Genomic DNA, 23,850 nt, shown 5'->3' with positions numbered 1-23,850 from the left:
CAGAGCTACTTGTCTGTATGCTGCCTGATTTTGGCCAAAAGTTTTACTGAATTTTTATTATATATTTTTTAAAATTTTTTCACATGAAAATAAATGCTTAGATTTTCCTTTGAAGAAACTGGATTCTCAGTGTGCCTCTGAAAGATAAGGAAATGTCAGAACAAAGGTATCTTTTCACAGCTCTGTATTTAAATGTGGTGATGTTTATTATTTCTTCTGTGTACACACAAATTATGTATTTGCGGAACAGTAGGGAACTATTCATAATAAACAATCCCAAGTGACTGAGAACTTCACACCAGAGTTTTCTGTGTGGATATGCTCAAAAAGTGTTGTTTTAGTGCCTGTATTACTCTGGAAAGCAACAGTGAGAGTCAGACCAACTGAACCTGTTAGTAGTCAAGACCCAAAAGTAATTTCCAGAAGTATTACTTCTTTGGAACACAGTAATTTGTTTCATTTTGTTCTTGCTTAATTGTAATGTGCTTATTGCCAGAATAACAAAAATGACTTAAGCTTTTCATTTATGCTTGCATTCATATAATTACACTTTTGGGGTAAATTATTCTCAGATTTGAGGGAAAAGAAAGGGGTTGTACTACATTCTTTGCACTCATTTTCTATCATGTGGAGAAAAAGAAGAGAATGAGTAAAAGTTGTAGTTAGTGTCGTTCAAACAAAAATGTTTTTGTTCTGTTTTTCTAGAAAAGTTTTATCTTGGCTATCTGAAGTGCTTTTGAACTGCAGCTACATCTTGCAGTGTAATGTAACTCTAGAGAGAGAAATTGAGCAATGCTCCATATATTTATAGCTAGTTTAGCTTCTTGTCTATGTTCATTTCATAGTAACGTATCTGCAGTGCTTGGTCTGTATCGTATACAAGTAATAAAGGTTTATTTAACAAATCATGTGGTATTTGGTAAAATCTGTAAGAGCAAACAATTGCTTCATTTACAGGTGTTTAAGTCAACTTTGAAAATTCATTAAAGCCAGTAAAAGGCAATTACATACATATACAGGGAGATTTATTAAAAAAAAAAAAAAAGGTATTATGCTGCATATTGAACTGTCCTTAAAAAGAAACTGACAGGGTTATAATGGTATATGGAGGGGAAAAGAAAAAAAAAGAAAAAAAGTGCTTGTGAAATTGACCAGCGGTTTTACAGTCGGGTTGAAGTTTCTTTCTTGGAATCGGCACCTACCTTTCTAAAACTCAATAAGGCTAGAATTTAACCTAGTCACGATTTGAACTGGATTTTCTGTAGTATCCACAGGTCTAAAGGGGAAAAGTTCACTTCTGCTGAATGCTTCAGCTATTGTCCCTGGTCTGTTGCTATAGTTCCTGCTTTTTAATCCTCCCTTGACCTCAATCCTTCGGCTACATGTGCACATTAACTTAATTACCTTGAGTTCCCTCAGTGGAATCCAAGAGTAGTAAGTGTAAACCTATGCATGTTTTAAAGTTGTGTCTTCATTTTTTTTTTCAGTTTCTTTGAGCTGACATTGATGTCTTGCAAATAAATACTTACCTCATTGTATTTTTAATCTGTTCTTGCTCTTGACCATCAATAAAATGTGGATGTTGTTAGCTACATGTTAACTAAATGTTTCCTACAGAGAAATCAAGGTCACGTTTTTGGAGTTTCTGTTCCTTAACGGGACTTTCACAAAACTTCTTTTCCTTTGAGTATTGCCTTTCACTGCACACTGCTTGTGCTGCCAGATCTCACAGTCTGAATGGGGAACCTAGCATAAGCTTTTCCCACGAACAGATGAGTTTATATTGCATTGTAAAGCATCAGAAGCGAGAGAATTACGTTCTGGTCATTCAGTGATTGTATTGATAAGCTGACATTGCCTTCTCTGAACTCAGTTCAGTCAGTTGATGTGAAGCTTTTAAACTGTTGAATGTACACGGCAATTCATGGATGTTTATTTCCCATGGCTTACCACAAAAACATTGCAGCTTGAAAGCTGATCTTTTAGATTCATCTCATCAAATATACTAGGGTATTAGTATGTGCAGCAGACCATTACTGATCAGATGTAAAAGATAACAAGTTATCATTATGTAATGACTTGTATTGGCTACTTCAGTTACTTAACGACATAAGGAAAAGCTTTTTCTCACAGAGTGGTCAGGCACTGGAATGGCTGCCCAGGGAGGTGGTGGAGTCGCCGTCCCTGGCAGTGTTCAAGAGGCTTCTGGATGAGGAGCTACAAGATATGGTTTAGTGCTTGTGGTAGCAATGGTGATGGGAGGACGGTTGGACTAGATGATCTTGTAGGTCCTTTCCAACCTTATGATTCTATGATTCTATGGCACGGGGAAAAAATGATAAAAACAAGATTGTGAAACTTAATATAAATATCAATTTGGACTAGTGGTTGTAGGTTTTACTACTTTCATTAATTTGTCAGTGATTGGGAATATCGCACCTCAATAGCAACTTACAAACTAAAAATTATTTTGACACTAAGTTTGTAATGCATGCTTTTCAACAACTGTTCTTTTAAATTAGGTAACATACCATGGATATTTATTTAATTTGCTATAAACAGTTGACCATGTATGTATATGCATGTTGACTGTAAATATGTTTGTATTATGAGCACCTTCCAAATTTCTATCACTATTGTCCATGTAATTTCACACACATTTAGTTTTTTGAAGCTAACTGTGAACACTACAAAAATAATAACCATCCTGAAAACAGTGCATCTTGTCATACTTCGGGTTCTTTTTTCTTTTTTTTTTTTTTAATTCTGTAATTGAAATTTCTGTATGTTTTCTTTTACTGTCAGTTTTTGTTTTAATAAGCAATAGTTTGATGGAAATGAAGTAAATGGTTTACCAGTACTCTGTGGGGGAGTATGAAGCGTTAGTTTCTTACCAGTGAACTCTTGCAAGCTTGCTATCTTCTATGGATTTCTAGATAAACTGTCACTGTAGAATAGAAATAAGGCAGGAGTTAGAATGTGTGGCTTGGGTTACTCATATAGTAGCACTGTGTGTAGTGGGCTGAGTGTTTCAAAAATATCCACAGTTTCAATTTGCTGTCATGGGCAAAACAGAATGATTGTCCTGGTTGATGGTGTTAGGTATTTGGTGTTGGTAGGAGAGGACTTGCAGTAATCAACCGGACAGTCCTCTGTTAAAGACATCTGTTCTCATTTTCTTGGCAGACCAATTTTTAACATGGAGAAATCTGAAATGTTTGTAGTAAAGAGGGCAGGGCTGTGTTTTATTTTGTTTATAATATTTTCTTGAGGAATATGAAAAGGGTGTGGAAATGGCCCCATAGCTTAATGTCTTAATATTAAATCTTGCCATTAATTTGTCTCTTAGAACAGTGGTTAATTAAATTTACAGCTTGGTGCCTAACAGAAAGTAAAAAACCTAACACACTGGGAGAAGTTGTACCCAGATGTTGAAATGAAATTATGGTTGTGTTCTTCCATTCATATCAGGATCAATATCAAGGCTTTCTGTTCCCATAAACATCTTCTTCAGTTAATTATTCACATTTTTCCAACTTCTTTGTGCAGAGACCAAGTAAGAAACTTCAGCTGGAAGGAGTGTTTTCTGCAAAGAATTTGAAGCAGTTGTTAGGAAGTTGGTTTTGGGGTTTTTGTTTTTGTTGTTTTTTTTGTTTTGTTTTGTTAAGGAGTAACTGTATTGCTGATCAAAAACATATTGCCCTGTGAGAAAAGCCTTATGCAAGCAGAGGGATAAAGTCTAAAGCAAGACCCCAGCTATTCCTTTCTTTCTTCAAAATACTTACTTATTTTAGTTTAAATAGCACCTGTTCAAATACAGTGAGCTTTGAAGTGACATTTTGAAGGGTTTTGTTTGAGAAGACAGTGAAATTGTAAAGTCGTGTTATGAGTATATTTTATTTGTATTTTTCTCTTTCAGTCAGAGAAGGAATGTCTTTGTCGTTACTGTGAACTCTACACCTTCTATTTGAGATAATCTCAGAGAAAAGAGTAATTCTGTTATGTGTTAGTTGTTCTTGATGAATAAATAATTAGACTATAAGTATGTTCCGAGTAGAAGTCTAATTTCAAATTCTGATCTCTGGAAAATTAAACTATGCCTAGAAACCTGAATGCATTTTCTTGAGAGTTGGAGTTACTGCAAAGGTGATCTGTGGAGACTCTATACTAACTAGATTGGTTATTCTGTAATAGCAGCAGTTTTAATTTCTCCAGTAAGTATTTTAGTTGGATGAACTTCTAGGCAAGAGCACCTTCTACAGTTAAGGTGAACAAGCCTTGCGTTTCTTTTTTTTCTTCAATAAGAAGTATTTAACAAAACTGGGAATAATAAATGGCATTGGGATGTTTGAAGCCATGTGGAAGTAGGACTTCTGGTTAACTTCTGGAAGTTAAACTTCTGAGTTTTCTTGGTTGCTTTTTTGCTTGGTTGCTTTTTGTTATCACCAGTTGACCTCAGACTGCTGCTTTTCATTTTCACAAGTATTACAAGGGATTCAGACTAATACAAAATAACATTAAAACATTTGGGGTCCATACCATGTTTTTTGTTGTAGAACTAAATCAACACACAGCGTATTGGATAACTTATTTTAAACAAAAACATGGGAAAAAACCTCAAGTAGAAGCTTCTGAGTTTCAGCTGGATTTCTCTGCTTGAGATGTTCACTTTTTTACTGCTGTCTGTTGTACTGGGGCCACTTCAGGTTTAATGTACACATTGTGACTTTTAACTCAGGGCTGCTAGTGCAAGGCAGATGCTGTTCTCTAGAGGACCTCCATTATTTATTCCAAAATAATGTTGTCACACACCACTGTAAGCCATCTCTGGTCTGCAAGTCTGCGTGCTTCTCCAGGACACTCTGGTTTTTGAGAGCAGTAATAGCAGGGTGAAGTGCAGGAGTGAAGGATCTCCAAGAAAAGCTCAGTTGTCTTAAGTTTATTTCCACCCTCCATACAAATTTTTCACGAATGGCTGTCAGAGAACTTAGATCTGTCCAACTGATCGAAAGTTTAAAAGCACCTGACTTGAAGGTAACTTTCAGAGCAACACAGTGACTTTAAATGCAGTATGAGTTCATGGCTGATTTTAAATGGATAGTGGATTTATAAAAATTCTTTGGATACAAGGAAAAACAATTCTGCTATTTTAATTCTAAGGATTTCTGAATGATGGTATCTTACATTTTATCATTAGCAAATTCTCAGTATTGAGAGCCCCTTATGACAAAATGTCATAACATACCTTCCCAGAACGGTGTGCACTTGATCTGAAAAGGTCACGGTTGTGTGCATTTGTTGACTCAGGAAAGCAGGTTAAAATGCTGCTACTGCTAAGAAAGGAAATCAGTATCTTTTCCTCCAAGGGGTCACATACAGGTTAAGCATGTAGAGTTAACTGATTTATATAAAGCTAGGTAGCACTGCATATCACATAATTTATCCTTCAAAAAATTAATTGATGTAAATACTGTGTCTCTGTTGTTTGTTTACTGAGATTCTAGACAAGAATTCTTAGCACTTGAAGCCCAAATGCTGAAAAGGAATAATGCTTCCCAGTATTTTTTCTTTACATAATAAATATGTTGAATGTTATGAGAAGAAGGTTTTTAATTTTATAAAATTTGGTTGGCTATCAAAGAGACATCATAACAAGTGGTTTCCAGCCAAACTGCATTTGCAGAGAAGTGATAGATCTCTTGCCAGCACTAAAGAGACACTTCTCGCGTTGGATGTCTGCACGTTTTTTTGTGGGCAGAATGCAGTAATTTTCCTGAAAGTAGATGTTAGAAATTCTGTAGCAGAAATTGAAGTTTTCATATTAACTATGTCACCTCTTTCAGCAGCCGGTGTTTTAACAGATAGAGTTAACGAGGGTGAGTGGTGTTGTTTTTGCTCTAATAGTTTTCTTTTGTGTCTGTCTTATTGTATGCTTTTTTCCTTCTCTTTTTTTTTAATTAGTATTTCTAATTAGGAAAGAGGGAAGAAAAGAAAATTTGGATAATGCATAACATGTCTGTAGTAAAGACCTCTTACTATTCTTGGTATATTTCATTGTATTGTTTTCTAATGTGAAAATCTAATGAAATGGTTATTTTTATGTAAAAATAAAATTTAGAAAAGTACCTGATCACAGTGTAGGTACCTTGCTGGAGGAGGAAAAGCCAAAACAACACAACAGAAACAAATAATGAAGTGCTGGCAACTTGAAGACTTAGAGTAGTATCTGTAATCTTTTTTTTTTTTAACTTTCCTAACCTAACAATTTCGGAAAGATAGCGTCCTAATTATAAATTACAGAGTATTTGATAACAAGTCATTTGAATTCCATTCAACATTATTAAAAAAACAAACAAAGAACAGGCATAATGTTTTGATGCATGGAAACACGTAGGAGACAAAACACATTAAACAATAAACCCAGAGATCATCTGCCAAAGCAGGCTCCCTAGACTAGGCTGCACAGGTAAGTGTCCAGGTAGATCTTGAATATCTCCAGAGAAAGAGACTCTACAACTTCTCCAGGCAGCCTGTCCCAGTGCTCACCATGAAAAAGTTCTTACGCACATTTGTGTGGAACTTCCTGTGCTCCATTTGTGGCTATTTCCCCCGTCCTATCACCTCGCACACTGAAAAGAGTCTGGGCTCGTCCCTTTGCCTCCCTCACCTTAGATATTCATAAACATTGATCAAATCCCCTCTGAATCTTCTTTTCTCAAGGCTGAACAGACCCAGGTCACTCAGCCTTTTCTAATAAGAGAGTTGCTCCAGGCCATTTATCATCTTTGTGGCCCTCTGCTGGACTCTTTCCAGGAGATCCCTGTCTTTTTTGTACCAAATAAAGATAATATTCATTTCTGTTTATATCTTAAGCATTTAATGAGGAAGTTCTGAAAATTGTTTTCACAAATGCAATTTAGATTCAAAATGACTAAATGATTCTGAGGGCTCTGTGATGCAATCCAGGAAAGAAATATAAGAGAGCTCTCATTATAGTCTTCATAGGTGCAGAACAGACTGACTGTCTAAACAGGTGCCATCTCTGGAATGAAAAGACAAATAAAAATACTGAAATAATAATACTGGTAATACCAGGTTTGGAAAGTAAGGTTAAAGTTACCAATTGTAACTCCATGGTATTTTATAGACTATATAAAATTGTATAAAATTATATAGTCTGTAAAAATCCATGGATTTTATAGACGTAAAGAGTATTTATCTTTCTGGCAAACTTATTTGTAGATCACAGCATTAAAAACACATCTGATTTATATTCTGCTCTGTAGATCTGAGCTATAGTGCAATAAATGGGGATTGTTTAATTTTGCAATAGAAAGGGATGTGTGACCTAATGTAGAAAATGTGCTGGGGAGGATATAGGACAGTGAGAAATTCAGCAATGTGTTTGTAGTTCTTTGTAGTTCATCGTGGTACATATTTAAGGCATTTAAAGAGGTTGCAGTATTGAATGGTTTAATAAAATATTAATTTCACAACATCTCCGTATCCTGAATTATATATTTAAGTTAGTTAATCTTTAAATTAATTTAACTGAATTATGTGCAAAATCACCTTTTTTTTGGAATATGTGGGAGTATACCCACTGTGTGTGTATGCAAATACACACGTACATTAAAAAGTACCTAAGTACTTGATGTGCACATCACATCATAATGCCCATCTTCAACCTAAATTAGTTCATTTATACTTGAAGATTTACTTATTGCTAAGTTACATATGCCACTATGCAAAATTTTCAGGATAGGAACTGGAGGATATATAGCAAGCAGAATTGTACAGTGTTCAACCTGCTAGTCTGTGGCCTTGGTAGTCGATTACTCTTAGAATTATAAGATACTCATAACATGACGAGAATCTTGCTAGTGTTTCTGGAGGCAACAAAAGCAATTACATTGGAGAAACGCTGCAAAAGACTGAAAGAAAAAAAGCTATACTGGGATTCTCTTTCAGGTCTTGATTGGCTTTAAATACCATTGTGGCCAACTGTTATATTTGAAAATGTAGTATGTTGAGCCTGTGAGTCAGTTTTCCTTAAATCAGCATGGCTTATATGTAACTATATTGTTGGCTGATGAGAGCGAGCAAACCCATTTTTACAGCACTGCACAGTCGATTGCTAATGATAAGCTATCTCAGAAGTGACATTGTGATGTGATTAATGTAATTGAAAAGCATATATGGGGGAAGGAAATGTTCTTTCTTGCAGGTAGACTGTGTAGTTACTGAGTAGGTAAGGAAACCTGCAAAAGAAAAGAAAAATACAGTAAATTATTATCAGGTTTCCGAGGTGAAAACTGTGATTTCACCATTTGAAACAGAATATAGGGACTGGAGGTTACATGAACCTGAAACAGCATTAAAAGAGTTTTGTGAGGCACAACAGAATATGTGTGTGCATGCATGCCCATTTGTGCGGCAAGCAGAGGAGGTAAGTTGAAGGACAGTTACATAAATGGATGAGGAGAAAAATCATTCTCTTAAAGTTTGTAATTGTAAGAAATCATTATTTTTATAGGCTTGAAGGATCTAACTGCTTTGTCTGCTGGATGCACAAACACCTGGGAAAATAAGTTTCCACTGTATTTCTTCATGGGAGTGCTACTATTTGATAACATTTATAAATACACAAACTGCATAGTCAAACCAAAGGGGAAATAAAAATCCTTTTCACAGCTACCTTTGCTGGATTCCCAGTGAGCTGACAGGTCTGGATTGTCAGGGTCCATTCTAAAGGGAAGAGCAGGCCACTTTGTGCAACTTTTCCACATGGAAGGATTCCATGCTAAGAAACACCCACTGTCTGCGTTCTCTTTTTCCCCCAGATTCTGTAGTTGGCATGAGATGCTGCATTTACTGTCTGTGTGACAGTACACTACTGTCTTGCCTTGAGACTACATTATTGATGACACAGAATAGCTCCCTGCTGTCCTTACAGTCTGACCTCCCCCAGAAGATCACAGGGTCTGTGTAAACTGATGTCTTGAGAAATGCATGCAAGCTTTTATTTAATGGTACATTAACTGTTTTTTTCCAGACCATTTAGTCCTTCAGAGTGCCCTCTCATCTACATCATGTGCTCTTGTTGGCTTTTCTCATAAGCTGGTTCTGGAAAGCGAATGTTTTGCCTATTTTTTTGCTCAGGAGTTTTATAGCAAATAAATTCATGATCATGATCTTTTTTTTGTTTTATCTGGCCCTCACTTAAACTCAATACATTGATCTGCTTCGTATCCCAACACAGAATGGGTGCTGCAGATAACATTTACAAAGGCCGAAGTACCTTCATGGAAGAACTGACAGACACTGCTGAGATAATAAGAAAAGCAACTTCAAGATCACTAGTAATTTTGGATGAACTGGGAAGAGGAACTAGCACGCATGATGGAATTGCTATTGCTTATGCTACACTTGAACATTTTATTACAGATGTAAGTAGTCAATCTGACATGCTTGTGAACACTTTTTCAGCCTGTACTACTGTAGGTTGACTTTGACATAGTCTGTGTTCCACTGTTGTGGATTGTCAGGGTATGTCTAAACTCAGTGCAAGAGGTCATGTATAAAGAATACCAGTGCTAAATTGTGTTTGAAAATAAATTAAACCTTCTATGTCAATCTCTTTATTGTAGGTGGAGTCACTAACGTTGTTTGTCACCCACTATCCTTCAGTTTGTGAGCTAGAAAAAGCGTATCCAGAAAAAGTTGGTAATTACCATATGGCTTTCTTGGTGAATGAGGAAGAAAGTGCTGAACAGAAAGGTACAGTATAAATTTATCTGATATTCTGGCATTTCAGGCAGAGGCACAAGTTGTAGTAGCTGCTACATACTGCACACACTAAAGTATCTGTCTACACTCTCAATTTTAGGGGCTTGAAAACTAAACAATCATTTCTCTTTCAGAGTTAATACAAGGATGACTGAGCTGGGTCAGATCAAAGATTCACCCAGCCTAGCGTCCAGCTTCTCATGGTAGCCAAATAACTGAGGATTAGGGAGGAGGGATTAGGGATCAAACATATGGCAACTCTCTCTAAAAGATCCCACTGTGAGCAAACATTTGCTGGTTGGGGGCGGTTTCTGTTTTGTTTGTTTGTTTGTTTGTTTTTGAATCTTTGGATTTATTTTTAATGAGGTCCAGTCTCCCTTTGTTTCCATGTATATTTTTAGCATTTTCATCCTGCTGGGTCAAAGAGCTACAAAACTGAACACTGCATTATGAAAAGAACCACCTCCTCTTGTTTATTTTGAGACAGTTTGGAAACATGTAGTTTCAGTTCATGGTCCCACTTCTTGAATTCAAAGAGACAGAGGAATAATCTCTATTTACTGTTTCAATCCCATGCCTAATTTTGTATGTTACTTATCTTAATCCCATTCACCTTTGTTTTTATCAGGCAGGAGAGTCACAGTGGTTCTTCTTGTCACTATTGGTGTGAATTAGATAGTATTTTCAGTACAGTTTGCCACTTTACTGCCTACAGTTTTTCTCTGCTTGCTAATGGATAAGGTAAGCAGCTCTGCTGTGATGATCCTCTCCTGAGTCTCTTCTCACAGTGAGAATGGACTCTTCGTGTTACCTGTCTGCTAGCCAATTATTTGCAAAGGCAAAGGCCTTCCTTGTAGGTCATAGTTGCTTGGTTTTTAGAAGAGGACACTTTGATGCAGGACACTTCTCAGAAGCATTCTGAAAATCAACATAGGGTTTATCCACTGTGTCTATTTACTCACATGGCTTCCAAACTTAAACCAGATTTGTGAGGTAGAACTTTCTGCTACACAAAGTTCTTCAGCTGTTTTCCTGATATGTTAGCTTTACTCAGACATTTGAAAATTCTGTTCTTATTCTGGTTTTACCATTTTGCAAAGTAATGGCATGTTCTCTATATCACTTCTAGTGTTGTTGTTTTTTTGGGTTTTTTTGTTTGTTTAATTTTAATTTAATTAAACATAGAAACTCTTTAACTTTCGATGGAGTTTTATCTGGAGGGAAATTTTGGCTTTTATATTCTGTTTAATTTTAAAAGCAGGGATTCCTGAAATAGGTGTTAGCGAGAGCTCAGGTTGTTTAAAGCACTGTTGTCCTTAACTGAATGCTATCTGGTAGTGCTGATGTTCGTGGTTAAGAGCATCAGCATATCTTTTCACAGATAGTTCATTAACTGACTGTTCATCTCTGGTATTCTCAGGCAATTAAGGTGATGTTCAATACTTACTGTTCCTTATCTACCATGTTTCTGAAACCTGGTACTTTATTTTGCAATGTGTTGCTTCAGTCTTCTTTCTTTCAATGTTTATTGGCCTGAACCTTCAGGCCACATGTAATCTTCACTGTTAAAACTCCAGGAAGCACAACATGGGAGCAGCGGCATGTCTACATTTCTTACTTTGCCTGTATTTTTAGCTCCCCTGTCTGTGGTCTTAATTGTTTTTATTGTTCTACTTAAGATGAGATTTATGGCATATTTTTTGCCAATCTTTGGCTTGGAGCACTCAGATCAAATCAGCTTGAGTCATTAGCATTTATGGAAATCTCCAGTTCCAAAAGCTTACATTTTCAAAACAGAAGAATGAAGGGCAGTGACTGACATCATATTTTTACTGCTCTTAACACAAGGCCTAGATTGTGCAGAAATTTTAAAAGGATGCCTGAAGAGGAAAGGGAAGGGAATCATCAGATTTATTGTGTTGGCTCTTATATTTTCATCTTATTGCCATGGAATAAAAGAATCCACTGTCTGTATGTTTGGGCTTCCATAAGCATTTTCTGGAGCTTCTAACCTACTGGCAGGCAGCAAACATTTTGTTGTGCTGTACTGATAGGCTTCTTGACTGCAGGATTATGGATGCTTCCTTTATTCTATTTCATAGACATGAGTTGTAATATCCCAGTTGCAGCATAACTAATGAACTTGACATAAAAATACTCTTCATGTTTTACACACACACATACATGCACATGCTTCTGTCTAATAAGATACCAGATAAAACTGTAATAAAACATTTTTTTCAAACTTACTATGTACAAGTAAAATGTGAACTCAAGGAAACGTTTTTATTTTTCATCTGTTCAGTGAAATTAATATCACAGGGAGCATGAATGATAATAAAACCAATTCTTTGCTTTTTCAGGCACAGGTCTACTACATATTATAAATAAAACAGAGGGACCCTGATTTTTGTTTTATTTTTTAGGATCTGAAGAGGAGGAGAATCCTGAATTTATCACTTTTCTTTATCAAATAACTAAAGGAGTCACTGCAAGAAGCTATGGGCTAAATGTTGCCAAACTGGCAGATATTCCTGAAGAAATCTTGAAGAAGGCAGCTCACAAATCAAAGGAGTTAGAGAGACTGGTGAATATGAAAAGGTGAGAACAATTAGGAGGTGTCTTCCAGATGTGAATGGAAGAGCATTTCACTCTGAATGTACATTAAAAAGAGCCATGAGAGCTATTTTACATATATAATATTCCTTTAGGAAAGAGAAAGTGAAACAAAACTTTCAAAAATACTTGATAAATTATGCTATCAATTTCAATTAAATCTTTGAATTTTGTAGTAAGCTACTACATCAGAGGTTAATTGCTACCCACTTAATCACAATTCAAAAAAAACCCACCAAGAGCACACTGAACTAAAGCTGGGAATATTTTTTTTTTTTCTTAAAGCAAACACTAGCAAGCTTATTCTTTTAAAATGTATTATTGTCACTTTTTTCAGGAAGAAATTCTGAGAGATGTATTTGAAGTATACAACTATCTACTAATATCAGTTTCTCTTATAATAGTAATGGTGAAGATATAATTAGATTTAATTCATAACACGTATTCACTTTTAAACTTGAAATTTTATTTGCATGCTACAGCGGTTGCTCCAAAAGTAATGCCTTCTAATTTATGTTGTTGGCTCATGATGTCAGTGGTGGCTATTGGTGGGATGACAGTAGAGGTTGAACCTTCCCACCAAAACCCTGTTAAATGTTGTTGCTGTGTGACAGATGGCTGCAGAGGAACTGTCTGACAGAATGGTGTCTGATACGGGAGTACTTATGGAGCAGAGATGTATCATTGAATTTTTCCATGCAGAAAAAATATGGCACTCATAGAGGTTCACTAACTCTAGGTAAATTTTATAGAGACCAACCAGTGCAGGCTCTTGCTTATTGCTGGCAAAAATGCATAGCTAATGGTGGTGACTATGTTGAAAAAGAGTGTTTTGGAGCTGAGAATTTCCTCTACCAAGTAACTCTTGTGCTCTTTGTGTCTGTTGTAGTTTCCATGGAAATAAATAAGAAGCATTACTTTTGGAGCAATTTGCATATAATGTAGAGATAAATGCTGGTACTTTTGTGTTTTTGCTATTTTAACTTAAAACTAAATATTTATTATACATTGAGTGCCCCTGAAACACACCACATTTTACTGAAAGTTGAGATTTTAGTATTCCTTTGAGAACCAGGTTTCATTTAGGAATGTGTGTGCCTCACATACTCAGCTATTCAGGAAAATTCATGTGTATCAAACAGCATCACCTTTTTAAGTCCTGTTACATTATGTACGTATTTCTGATGTAAATATATGCATAGTATTCATATGCATTTCCACCTTTTTTTGTTGTTGTTGATGATGTTATTTTCAATGCCAGTCCTATCAGGAACTTTGAAGTAGTCCTTTGGGAATACAATAAATCAAGGTCTTTGTTGCCTGATGGTCATAGCCAATCATGGTAGAAGAATTCTGTAAAAGAAAACTTTATTGACTAGTTATTTGTAGGTGCAAATAGTTCTTTGCAGAACTAGCAAAAGTTCTTTTGATGCTAAATAATATGTAGTGCTTGGCACTGGTTTTTATCCATTTCTAAGAAGGCAAAATAAAATAAAAAAACTCTGTGGAAGATTCATGACAGTTTCTGGGGAAAATAATGTGGTAGCTTTTGTTCATTGGGACTAGTGGTCCATTATTTACAAAAGTAAAATGTCAAATTACTTGCAACACCATAACTCTGCTAGAAGATATATAGGATTCTAGATCTAGAAAAAATATTTTCCAGAAAGGTGAGAATGTGAGCTGAAAGGCCAGAGTTATTGTGTAATATAATTTAGAAGAGAAATAATAGAATGTGACAGTGTAATTTCCATTCTGTCAAAATCACAGGGCAGAAATAGAGTTCTAGCATGCCTCCACTGCCAAAAATGTAGTTAACTGCATACAGAACCTATGAGCAGTGAAAATAGTATGTGATGATGTAATTAGAAGACCGATCTGCAGTGCACAGTAGGGGTAGGACTAGGGCTGAGTGGATAAGCACAATTACAGGACTTAATTGTGTGACATTTTTCAGCTTTTCAGTATGTATGCTGCCATCTGTATTTTAGTTTTTGCTGTGCAATTTGCTGGTATTCTTACAGAGAAAAAGAATGAATATGTCATCCATGTCTGCAGTGGGTCCTTCAGCCTGGCTGGTGGCTGAGGCCCGAGGCCTGCCTCCTGCCCGAGCCTCCTGCCCCACCAGTGTGCACAGCTTTTTGGATTCAATCCAGCTGGAAAAGCCATTTCTTCACTCCCTGCCATAGCAGTTCAGTTGTCTGGTGTGTGAGGATTGTAGGCAGCTGTTGTGGGAGGGAGGAGGTGGTTCCTTCAGGCAGCGGGGCGAGGCTGCAGCCCTGCTGCCCACAGCACCAGCCCCACCTGAAGGTGAATTTGTCTCTTGAAAGAGAGACAGGGCTGTGCACAGGGTGAGGCACTCATCCACACAGCCGTTGCTGAACCACTGAGTTCAACCTCTTCTGGGTCGTTCCTTCAGTGTAAGGTTTTGCCTATTCTTCTTCACTTTCTGTTATTGTGGAGATTTCAGGGAGGGTCCAGAGAATACCACAAGATGCTCATAGGGCTGGAGCACCTCTCCTACAAAGAAATGCTGAGGGAGCTGGGCTTGTTCAGTCTGGGGAAAAGAAAGCTGCAGGGAGACCTCATTGCAGCCTTGCAGCGTTTGAAGGGAGATTATAATCAGGAGGGAAATCAACTTTCTACATAGTCTGATGGTAATAGGACTAGGGGGAACAGCTTTAAATTAGAAGAGGGGAAATTTGGGGTAGATGTCAGGGGAAATTTTATCACAGAGAGTGATGAGGCCCTGGCACAGCTGCCCAGAGAGGCTGTGCCCCATTCGCCATGAGGCGGATGCCCCATCCCTGGAGGTGCTCAAGGCCAGGTAGGATGGGGCCTTGGGCAGCTTGACCTAGTGGTTGGCAGCCCTGCCCACAGCAGGAGTTGGAATTTGATGATCCTTGAGGTCCCTTCCAACCCAAACCATTCTATGATTCAGTGTTTTCTTCTGTACCTCCTCTCTGAAGATACATTAACATGTTTAAAAATGGGTGTGAGCTTTGCTTTGGTGTATCAGTGATAGGACATAAAAATTGTCATGTGAATCAAACTCAGACCTGTTCATAGCAGTGTACAAGTGCTGTCACAACAGCCACAGGCCAGCTGCCTTGTCTTATTTTCTTAAATCATTTTCATATTATTTAAGAAAATCCACTGAGTAATTCCATCCAGTCTTGACATCTTTGTCATCAGGAATGTCTGTTAACCTATTTTAAATGACATGTTTACTTGTCACAGTGCTTATCAGTCCTTCTGATACTGAAAAAAATTTGAAAAGAAAATAGGAAAGATGAATACTCAGTGATTTTGGAAATGTGTTACCCCTTTTATTGATTCCTCGATTGCACAGTTCCTAGAAATGTGCAATATAAAATGTGCAAACTAAAGGTGTTTTGTGGTTTGCACAGGTTTATATCTTTTAATGATTTACTTTTGCTAGGTATTGTATTTCATCTTTATTTTTTATCTGGTACAATAAGTTATTTGTAAAATTACTTTGTTGAGTACTCTATAGATGGAATACATGTAAGAAAATGTTCACTGATTGCTTATAGATAATACAACATTTTGAGCAATGCAGACTGCTATTTTTGACTGTGTATAAAATTTTGTAGATGACTGTAAGGCTTTCAAGGAGGTGATGTTCTTTATTTAAAAGTGTGTCCATATTTTGACTGACTTTTTTTTCCCCTCAGAAAAAAGCTGAAGTCTTTTGCCGAAGTATGGAAAATAAATGATTCTCAGGAACTAGAGAAATGGAGAAATATGTGTGAACCTGGAGATGAAAGGACAGATTTTAATCCTCAGCTCATGCTTAAAGATGGAAAATACTGCAGATAGAAAATAGATAGAAGTCTGGAGAGTAATAGATTCTATCGGTGCATATATAGATGTAGGTGCATTAAGTTGGCTTCTCTGCTTTTCCAGAGATAAGAGATGCTGTGCTGTGATATGGTGCCCTATATCCACATCCACTATCTGATCGTAATTTTCTCACTCCATATTCCTTTCCTGAAGTGTTTTCCTTAATTGCGAAATGATATTGGATTAAGTTTAGAATATGTATAGAAAACATGGAAAATTATGTTGGTAAATTATTAGATTCATTTTTTATAAATAAAATAATGGATTTTAACTTTATTGTACTTCAATTTCTACTGAAATAATTCTCTGCATTGTGAAAATGTAACTGAATCGTGACTATGCTGTACTGATGTGAAAGTGAGAAGAACAAATAATATAAACTGATTTTTTCTCATTCTAATGCATTTAAAATTGTTTATGTAAAGCACCCCTTAAGTTTGATGCACACAGTGAATTTAAGAATGTGTGTGTTATACAGCTGGATGGAAGAGTCTCACTTCTACTGATGACATTAATGATGATGCATTGTGTAACTTTCAAAGACACAAAACATGCACTGACTGCATTTCTGCTTCCCTCTCCTTCATTCTCATACCTGCCCACTTCCTTTTTACTCCAGATATGGTAACAAGAGCTGAAATGGGTAATTCAAACTATGCAACTCAAATCCCCAGCATAAAGCTGGAAAAAATAGGAATATTTTAAATTTTTTTATTTGCAATTTTCAAGTTTCAAGGAAATCTTACATAGAAATTTGGTGTCCAAATTACTGTTTTTTTCTTCATAAATCCAACTAAATGGAGCATCTTGTTATGAAAATGAATAATGGCATTCACATACTAAATTCTTAACAAATAGCTTTTGCTAATATTATATAATGTTACATTAAAAAAAAAGTATTTTATAAAATGAAAAGAATTTCAGTAAAATATCTAGGTTTTGCTATAAAGGAAGTAATAAAGTGGGGTTTGTCATCTTTGAGACAGTTGAAACTTTGTGATGATTTCAATAAATATAATGAAGGTTTCTTGTGTCAAAATGATGCATGTCAGATGAATATGAAATTATGTCATTTGCAGACAAATAGCCTTTCCTATGTAAAGAACTTTGTACAGAAGAATGCACTTTTTACTACCTGTCATAAGGAACTGCTAACGTAGGACTTTTTTCCACATTCTCCCTCAAATTACAGAGGATCTTTTAAACAAACAGTTTATCTGCTGCTCCACAGCAGCAATCAATAATGGCATCTCCTTCTAGATCTGTAGTGTATTTGTCAAAATAGGAAGAGCTGTAAAAGAAAACTGCTCTTTGTGATGTAGTTACATATGCATGTTTAAGTATGCCACACATTGCAGAGCACAATTAATGTAATTCCCTGTTACTGATTAGCACAGACACTGTGCACTGGAGCTAAAGACCCCTGACCATCACCTTCAAAGACTTTAATCAACCATTGCTGACTTCCTGCATGCGCTAGATGTGCTTTTACTAAGACTCTCTTTGCCTTCAAGGGAGCATTCAGACTGTGCTCTGACAAGAAAAAGTACCTGGTTGCATTCTGAGAAAAATAAGGAAACACAGAGGGTGAGGAGCTGAGGTGTTGCTGACCTGCTCGTACCAGCAAGTACAAAGCAATGACAGCGTCTTGTTTCTTAATGTCTGTGATCGTTTTGAAAATAACTTCTGATGGTAGCCCTGTTCATTTCAACGAAGAAACCATAGATCTTCCTAACCCAGTAAGATGGCTTCTGCATATGCAAAGGAATTGCTGTTTGATTTAGTGCTGATAACTAATAATCATAGAGATGGGTAAAAGTTTGACCATCTGAGAATGCACTACCAGGAGATGCATGCTGTAATTAGATGTGTTTGCAGGTGCTCAAATGCACCACACAGAAAGCTGTGGATTTGTTTGTGCCTCGTTCTGCCACAGTGGAGCAGCTGAGCTCATTTGCAGCATTAGCATTGTGCAAGGGCAGTTGTTCTGAGCTGTGATGAGTTCAGAGTTTGTTTGCAGAGCCCAAAAGTTGGGTAGATGTACTAGATATACTCTGGACAGGCAACCTGCACCTTTGGTGGCGTGCAGTCTGAGGACAGAGAAACAGGCCTGCTGGAAAACAGAAATGCATTAATTTTGAAAGAGACTTTTTATTTATTTTGCTATGGTAAGCAGGGCTTCCATCCTGTCACAGCAGGAGTCTTCCTGAGATACAGAGAACCTGATCTTGTGTTTTCTTTTTTCTTTTTGTCATTCCTCTCTTTTTTATTTTTTAATTATTACTAAATACCAGTACACTAAACTTTATTTTATAGATAATTTGAAGCATAAGCTTTGGTAGCGGTGTAATCCTGAAGATGTGCTCTGTTTTTAAACCTCAGCAATCTAATTTCAGCAACATGCTGAGTCAGGGAGTTTGTTCTGGGGCACTGCAGCCTGTCAGGTAAAGTGAGGGTGAGGAAGGGTGACCTGTCCTTAGATGGTCCTTGGCTGCAGCAGGAATACCTCAAATCACAGAACCATATGAATGGAAGGGTCCCATAAAGACCATTTAGTCCAACTCCCCTGCAACAAACAGAGACATGCACAGCTCCATCAGGTGCTCAGAGGCTGGTCCAGCCTGACCTTGAGCGTCTCCAGGGACAGAAGGCATCTACCACCTCTCTGTGCAACCTGTGCCAGTGCCTCACAACTCTTATTATTAAACAATTCTTCCTTAGATCCCGTCTAAATCTCCCCTCTTTTAGTTTGAAACCATTTCCCCTTATCACATCACATCAGACTCCATTAAAGAGCCTGCTCTCTTCTTTCAAATAGCCCTCCTTTAGATACTGAAAAGCCTCTATCAGGTCACCTCGCAGCCTTCTCCAGGCTGAACATCCCCAGCTCTCTCAGCCTGTTGTCTGTTTCAGAGGATGTTAAGGTTTTGATAAACTGTGCTGTACTGAAGTGGAGGGACTCTGACCCAGAGTTGGGATCAGCCTCAGGCAGCCTCCTGAGCTCTGGGTCCAGGGGGCCATCGCTACCTTCCCCAAATCCTGACACTGATACTGCAGTTTGAAAAGTAAGCCTGAGCTGCCTCTTTCTTCTGTTCAATTTTTGGAGCAAATGGAGTGGATGAGTCTCATTATTTTCATTCTTCCTTAATACAGAGGCCGTAGCAAGCTGCGATCTATCATCTCAGCATTCATTTTCAAAGCTGGCCCCCATCTCACTGCAAAATTTCTGTCTGGCAATCAAATTCAGATCCAATATTTGTTAGATCTGAATTTGATTGTGGTGAATAAATTTGCAGTCTGATCTGAATTATGCTTTTTAAAAGCACAAGAAGGGATTTACAGCTGAACAAGACTGAATTCATAACTGGAGCTCAAGCCAGTAGGCAGACATGGTATTCAGTTCTGAAATAGCCTGTTCAGGTCTCGGACTTGCACCTGTCCTGCTCTGCTGGCTGTTCTGTCATGCAGTTATTTGGGGGGAGTCTTGCATTTGCACAGCTTTGCACAGTCCTGCACGAAAAACACTGCTGCCAATGCTATGGAACTCTGCTTACCTTAGCAGTGCTGAGTTTGCCACTCACTGCACATGGCTTAGCATGTGGAAGTCTTCCCTGTGCTTCCAACAATGGATCACTTTCTTCTTTTTCAGCTACACATGCATAAGCCTACCTTCCTTAACCTTCCTTTCTTTGATTTTGCTGTATGTCTAGCCATAGAGAATAGAAGAAAGCAATGGATGTTTTCTTCATCTCTTACACCTAAAAAAAATCTTTAAAAATCAATTTCTCAAATGATTGTCTTGTTTTGCAAGATGTGAGTCCTTTCAGGCCCACGCTGTTAACTGTGAAATGGTGTAATTCTCTGAGACTAAATTGGCTTAAGTCTCGAGCAAGCTGTAGAAGAAAGGATGGCAATGTTTTATATACACTTCAAGGGAAATAAAGGGTGAACAAGATAAAGCCAGATAGAGATATCTAAGAATAATTAGCTGTTCTAAGAATAATGACATTAGGAAACAGGATGGTTTCTTCCCACGTGGTGTCAGGATCTGTTAAGGAGCAAGTGGTACCAGCGTGATTGATATTTTGGCTGCAGGCTTGCTAGCCATCAGACACAGCGTGCCAGACCAGGCATCGCCTGAGGCTGAGTGCTGCAGTGAGCCCAGGAGCTGCTTGCTGGTTGCCCAGCACACAGCCTGCCTGCAGCATCTTTTCTTGAGAAGGATGACCAAGAGAGGCCATCACAGGGTGGTGCAGGGGGTTTCTGGCTGTGGGATTCAGGTGATTACGACCACAGCTGGTAAAGGATGAACCAAATCTAAGAAGGAGGCACTTTGCCAGTGGGTCCGTACAGGACAGCAGACAGATGGGAGCTGTCACCTCGCTGTCACTGCGCTGGGTGGGGAGGTGAGCTCAGTGGCTCCAGTGACACCACCCTGTGGGTCACCTGTATGTCCAGTGTTACCCATCACCTGGAAAGGAGGAGTTCATGTGCCCCATCTTCTGTCCTGCTCAGGATCAGCAGAGGACTTATTTCAGCTATGAAGTATCAGTCTGAGAGGTTGCCTAGGGTTTTAAATGCATACATGTGCAATCATTTCCATTAAAAGGCTTATTTTTCAATAGCTATGTTCTTTTGAACTCACAGGAAATCAGAAATAACTTTTTGGCTGCCCTCTTTCAACCAATTTGCTTGTAAGTAAAAGTGATTTTTTTCACAAATCATAAAATAAGGTGATTTTTATTTGAAATTTAGCAGCTGCACATAGTGATAATCATGAAAAAATAGTGTTTTAGGTTTTTGTAAGGGTTTGTAACCTCTTTGTTTCTTCCTTTAAGCAGTCAGTTTTTATGACCTTACAAAGTATTATAAGAAAAAGGGCAATTCCTAGGAGCAGGGGGACCAGAAAATGCAGTACATAGCAAACCTTAAATACACAATCTTCAATAAGGAGGCAGAAATCAATGTTGCTTTTTACTCATAATAATCCAAATATCTAGGGTGACTTAAAATTCAGTGTCCTGGATACTGGGAAGATTACGAGATATAATTATCTCACTCTTATGTAACACAAAATGAAAGTTTCAGGCAAGTACCAAGCTCTCCCTCCTGCCTACATATTGAAATATTTCTCTTTGCATATTCCTCTCCACATAAGCCATCAGAAACCAAGTATCGTCTTAGAGAACTGACCAGGGTAAGAGCATGTATTCATAGTTCTCCTCATTCAGAAGGGCAAAAAGATATTGCAGTGCCATGATGCTCATTGCTGAAGTGTGTTATGGGGCTATTTACACTGGGCCTACCATGGAGGCTTCCTCTGCTGTGGATTCCATGTCCCTGGACAGGCACATCTCCCTGCCACTTCCCAATGCCCTGCTCTCCGCTGGCATGCAGAGCCTGAGCAGGAGGGGAAGGAAAGCGTGGCAAGCCTGAGGGGTGCAGTGGGGCCAAGGCATGGGCATGCGGGGCTGAGGGCTGGGCTGTTTGTCAGCAGAGGTGCCCTGCTGGGGCGGGAGCGCGGAGGGGAAAGGGCTGCTCTGCAATCAGGCCGGGCTGATCCGCCGCAGGGCACATTCGCAGGGCGAATATTGGTGTCATGCTGGGATGGCTGGACGTCCTTCCTCAGAACTCTGCATAGATGTGCTGGTTTAGGCAGCTTGTCAGCCCCCCCGCCTGCCTGAGGCATCCCACCGCCAACAGCTGGGAAAACAATGGTGGGACAGAGTACAGAGAGGGAAGGGGGGATCCTCAGGAAGGCCTTGGAACGGCACTTTTGTCTAAGACAGCTCATCCAAAAAGTACATCACCAGGGAGGGGGAAGGCTCATGCTCTGGATTTTTGTTTCAAAACTGATCTCAAAGTAAATACATTTTAATGACGCTAAGTACAGAGCAGGAAGGCATGCTGAGCCCCAGAATAGCCCAGGTGTTGCATGCAGCAGGGTGTCCCCTGGCACGCAGCATGGTGTGCGGGCCACTGCCCCCCCTGCGGGCTGCCTGGCACCTGCCATGTTTGTGTTCTCCCTGGTTATGTTTTGTACGCACTTGGTGTTCATCTCATTTCATGGTGGCTCACCATGCAAGCTGTTCTGTACAAAGTGAAATGCTCTGTTTAGGCTGGCACTATCTTTATGCAGTAAGTAGCCGTATTACATGATCTAATCTTCTGCGCAACTTCCTATTCTGAATTGCTTCCACACAGGAAAAGAAAACTTTGCTAAAACGCTTTAATTAAATTTGCAAATTAATGCTGTGTAAGCCTTTGATGTTTTTCTTTTGAGAAGCAATTATGTCTTGTAAATAAGGTCAAGCCCATGATCAGTGGTGCCGTCATGCTGTGGTGTTTGACACACCAGTGTGGAGGAAGTTGGAGCAGTCCTCCTCAGTGTCTCCAGCTGTACAGAACAAATGCCCGCTGGATCCTGTGAGGTGTGCAGCGTGCCCACAGCATGCAAACAGCTAGAGCAAGAGGAGACTGTGTCCCTTCCCCCAGGACTTCACACAGGAGTGACTTTGTTCCCCCAAGGATCTCTCCACAGTGCTTGGCACCATGATGTCCTCTCCACCATTGCTGCCTCAGCTCCTTAGGACGTGGCAGTGTGTTCCCCTTCTAATGGTGCTAACAGGAGCCATGGTCTGCCCTCATTTCTACTTCTCAGCTGATATTCACCACAACCCTTTCATGTATCACTGCTAATAATGATTGTTTTGGAAAAGGTGAACAGCAAACAGCACCTTGCAACTCATTCTTTCTCCCTACAGTAACCAACTGCAGAAATTTCAGGGAAGGCTACAGGATTTTGGATTTTATCTTCCCAACACCACAATGTGAAAGTGTGCCAAGACACTTTTGCAATCATCTGCCTTCCTTCAGCCAAGGTGTTCTGTGATCCCTTTTCTCTTCCTTGGGTTTCTGCAGACCATTGTTGGGCAGATAGACACAGGGCCAGTAGGACCAGCTGTGCAGCCAACAGGTTGTTGTGCCCCAGGGATCGCTCTTCTGCAGGCATAGAAATGCTGGACTAGGCCTGTGTGTTCTTACCAGAGTGAGTTCACTGCTGTTGAGAATTTCATAGCAGGCCCTTGATTCTAAAAGCTTAACCTTTAGGGAGCCCTGAAAATGTTCCCAAGGACTTCAGTGAGAATCAGTTGAGACTCTAAATCAGAAATTGTTCAATGTTTTCCCCTGCATTTCAAGAAGTCTAAGCTAGTATTATCTAGTTGTTGTTTCCTTCTCCTTTTTTTTTTTTAAATACATTTAATAATTTCTTCCTTTCATATGCCTGAAATGTAGGTAGGAGAATGGTAGGTTGACGGGAGGCACTGTGACCCTTTCCTCCACATTTTACGCAATTATCTTTTATTACTTTGCTTATCGCCTGGTACTAGGATAATGGAAATTACATTTCTACATCCAGCCTCACTGGCAGCAAACTCCTGCCCACTGCCAGGTCTGTCATCCAGATTTGCAGGTCCCAGCCTCCCTTGGTGTTGCCATTCAAGACCACATCCTGTGGCACTGATAGCAGGTTGCCCTGAGCTGTGCATCAGTTTCCCTCAGATCGCTGATGGATCT

The 23,850-nt window shown here is 38.7% G+C and overlaps 1 protein-coding gene across 1 annotated transcript in view; it reads left to right on the top strand.

The window, feature by feature from the left end:
- The window catches only part of MSH3 (mutS homolog 3), a 111,020-nt gene extending 93,768 nt beyond the window's left edge, over positions 1-17,252 (top strand). The window contains exons 21-24 of the mRNA XM_090132645.1: positions 9,263-9,449; positions 9,651-9,780; positions 12,216-12,390; positions 16,104-17,252. Coding sequence (XP_089988771.1) covers positions 9,263-9,449; positions 9,651-9,780; positions 12,216-12,390; positions 16,104-16,248 — 637 coding nt within the window. The 3' untranslated portion in view covers positions 16,249-17,252. The remainder of the gene's footprint in view (positions 1-9,262; positions 9,450-9,650; positions 9,781-12,215; positions 12,391-16,103) is intronic.
- The last annotated feature ends 6,598 nt before the right edge of the window (positions 17,253-23,850 follow it).

The sequence above is a fragment of the Phasianus colchicus genome, chromosome Z (assembly GCF_987193195.1).
Source record: "Phasianus colchicus chromosome Z, bPhaCol1.hap1.1, whole genome shotgun sequence".
In the NCBI taxonomy this organism is placed as follows: Eukaryota; Metazoa; Chordata; class Aves; order Galliformes; family Phasianidae; genus Phasianus; species Phasianus colchicus.
This window is presented reverse-complemented; position numbering and strand designations above follow the sequence as displayed.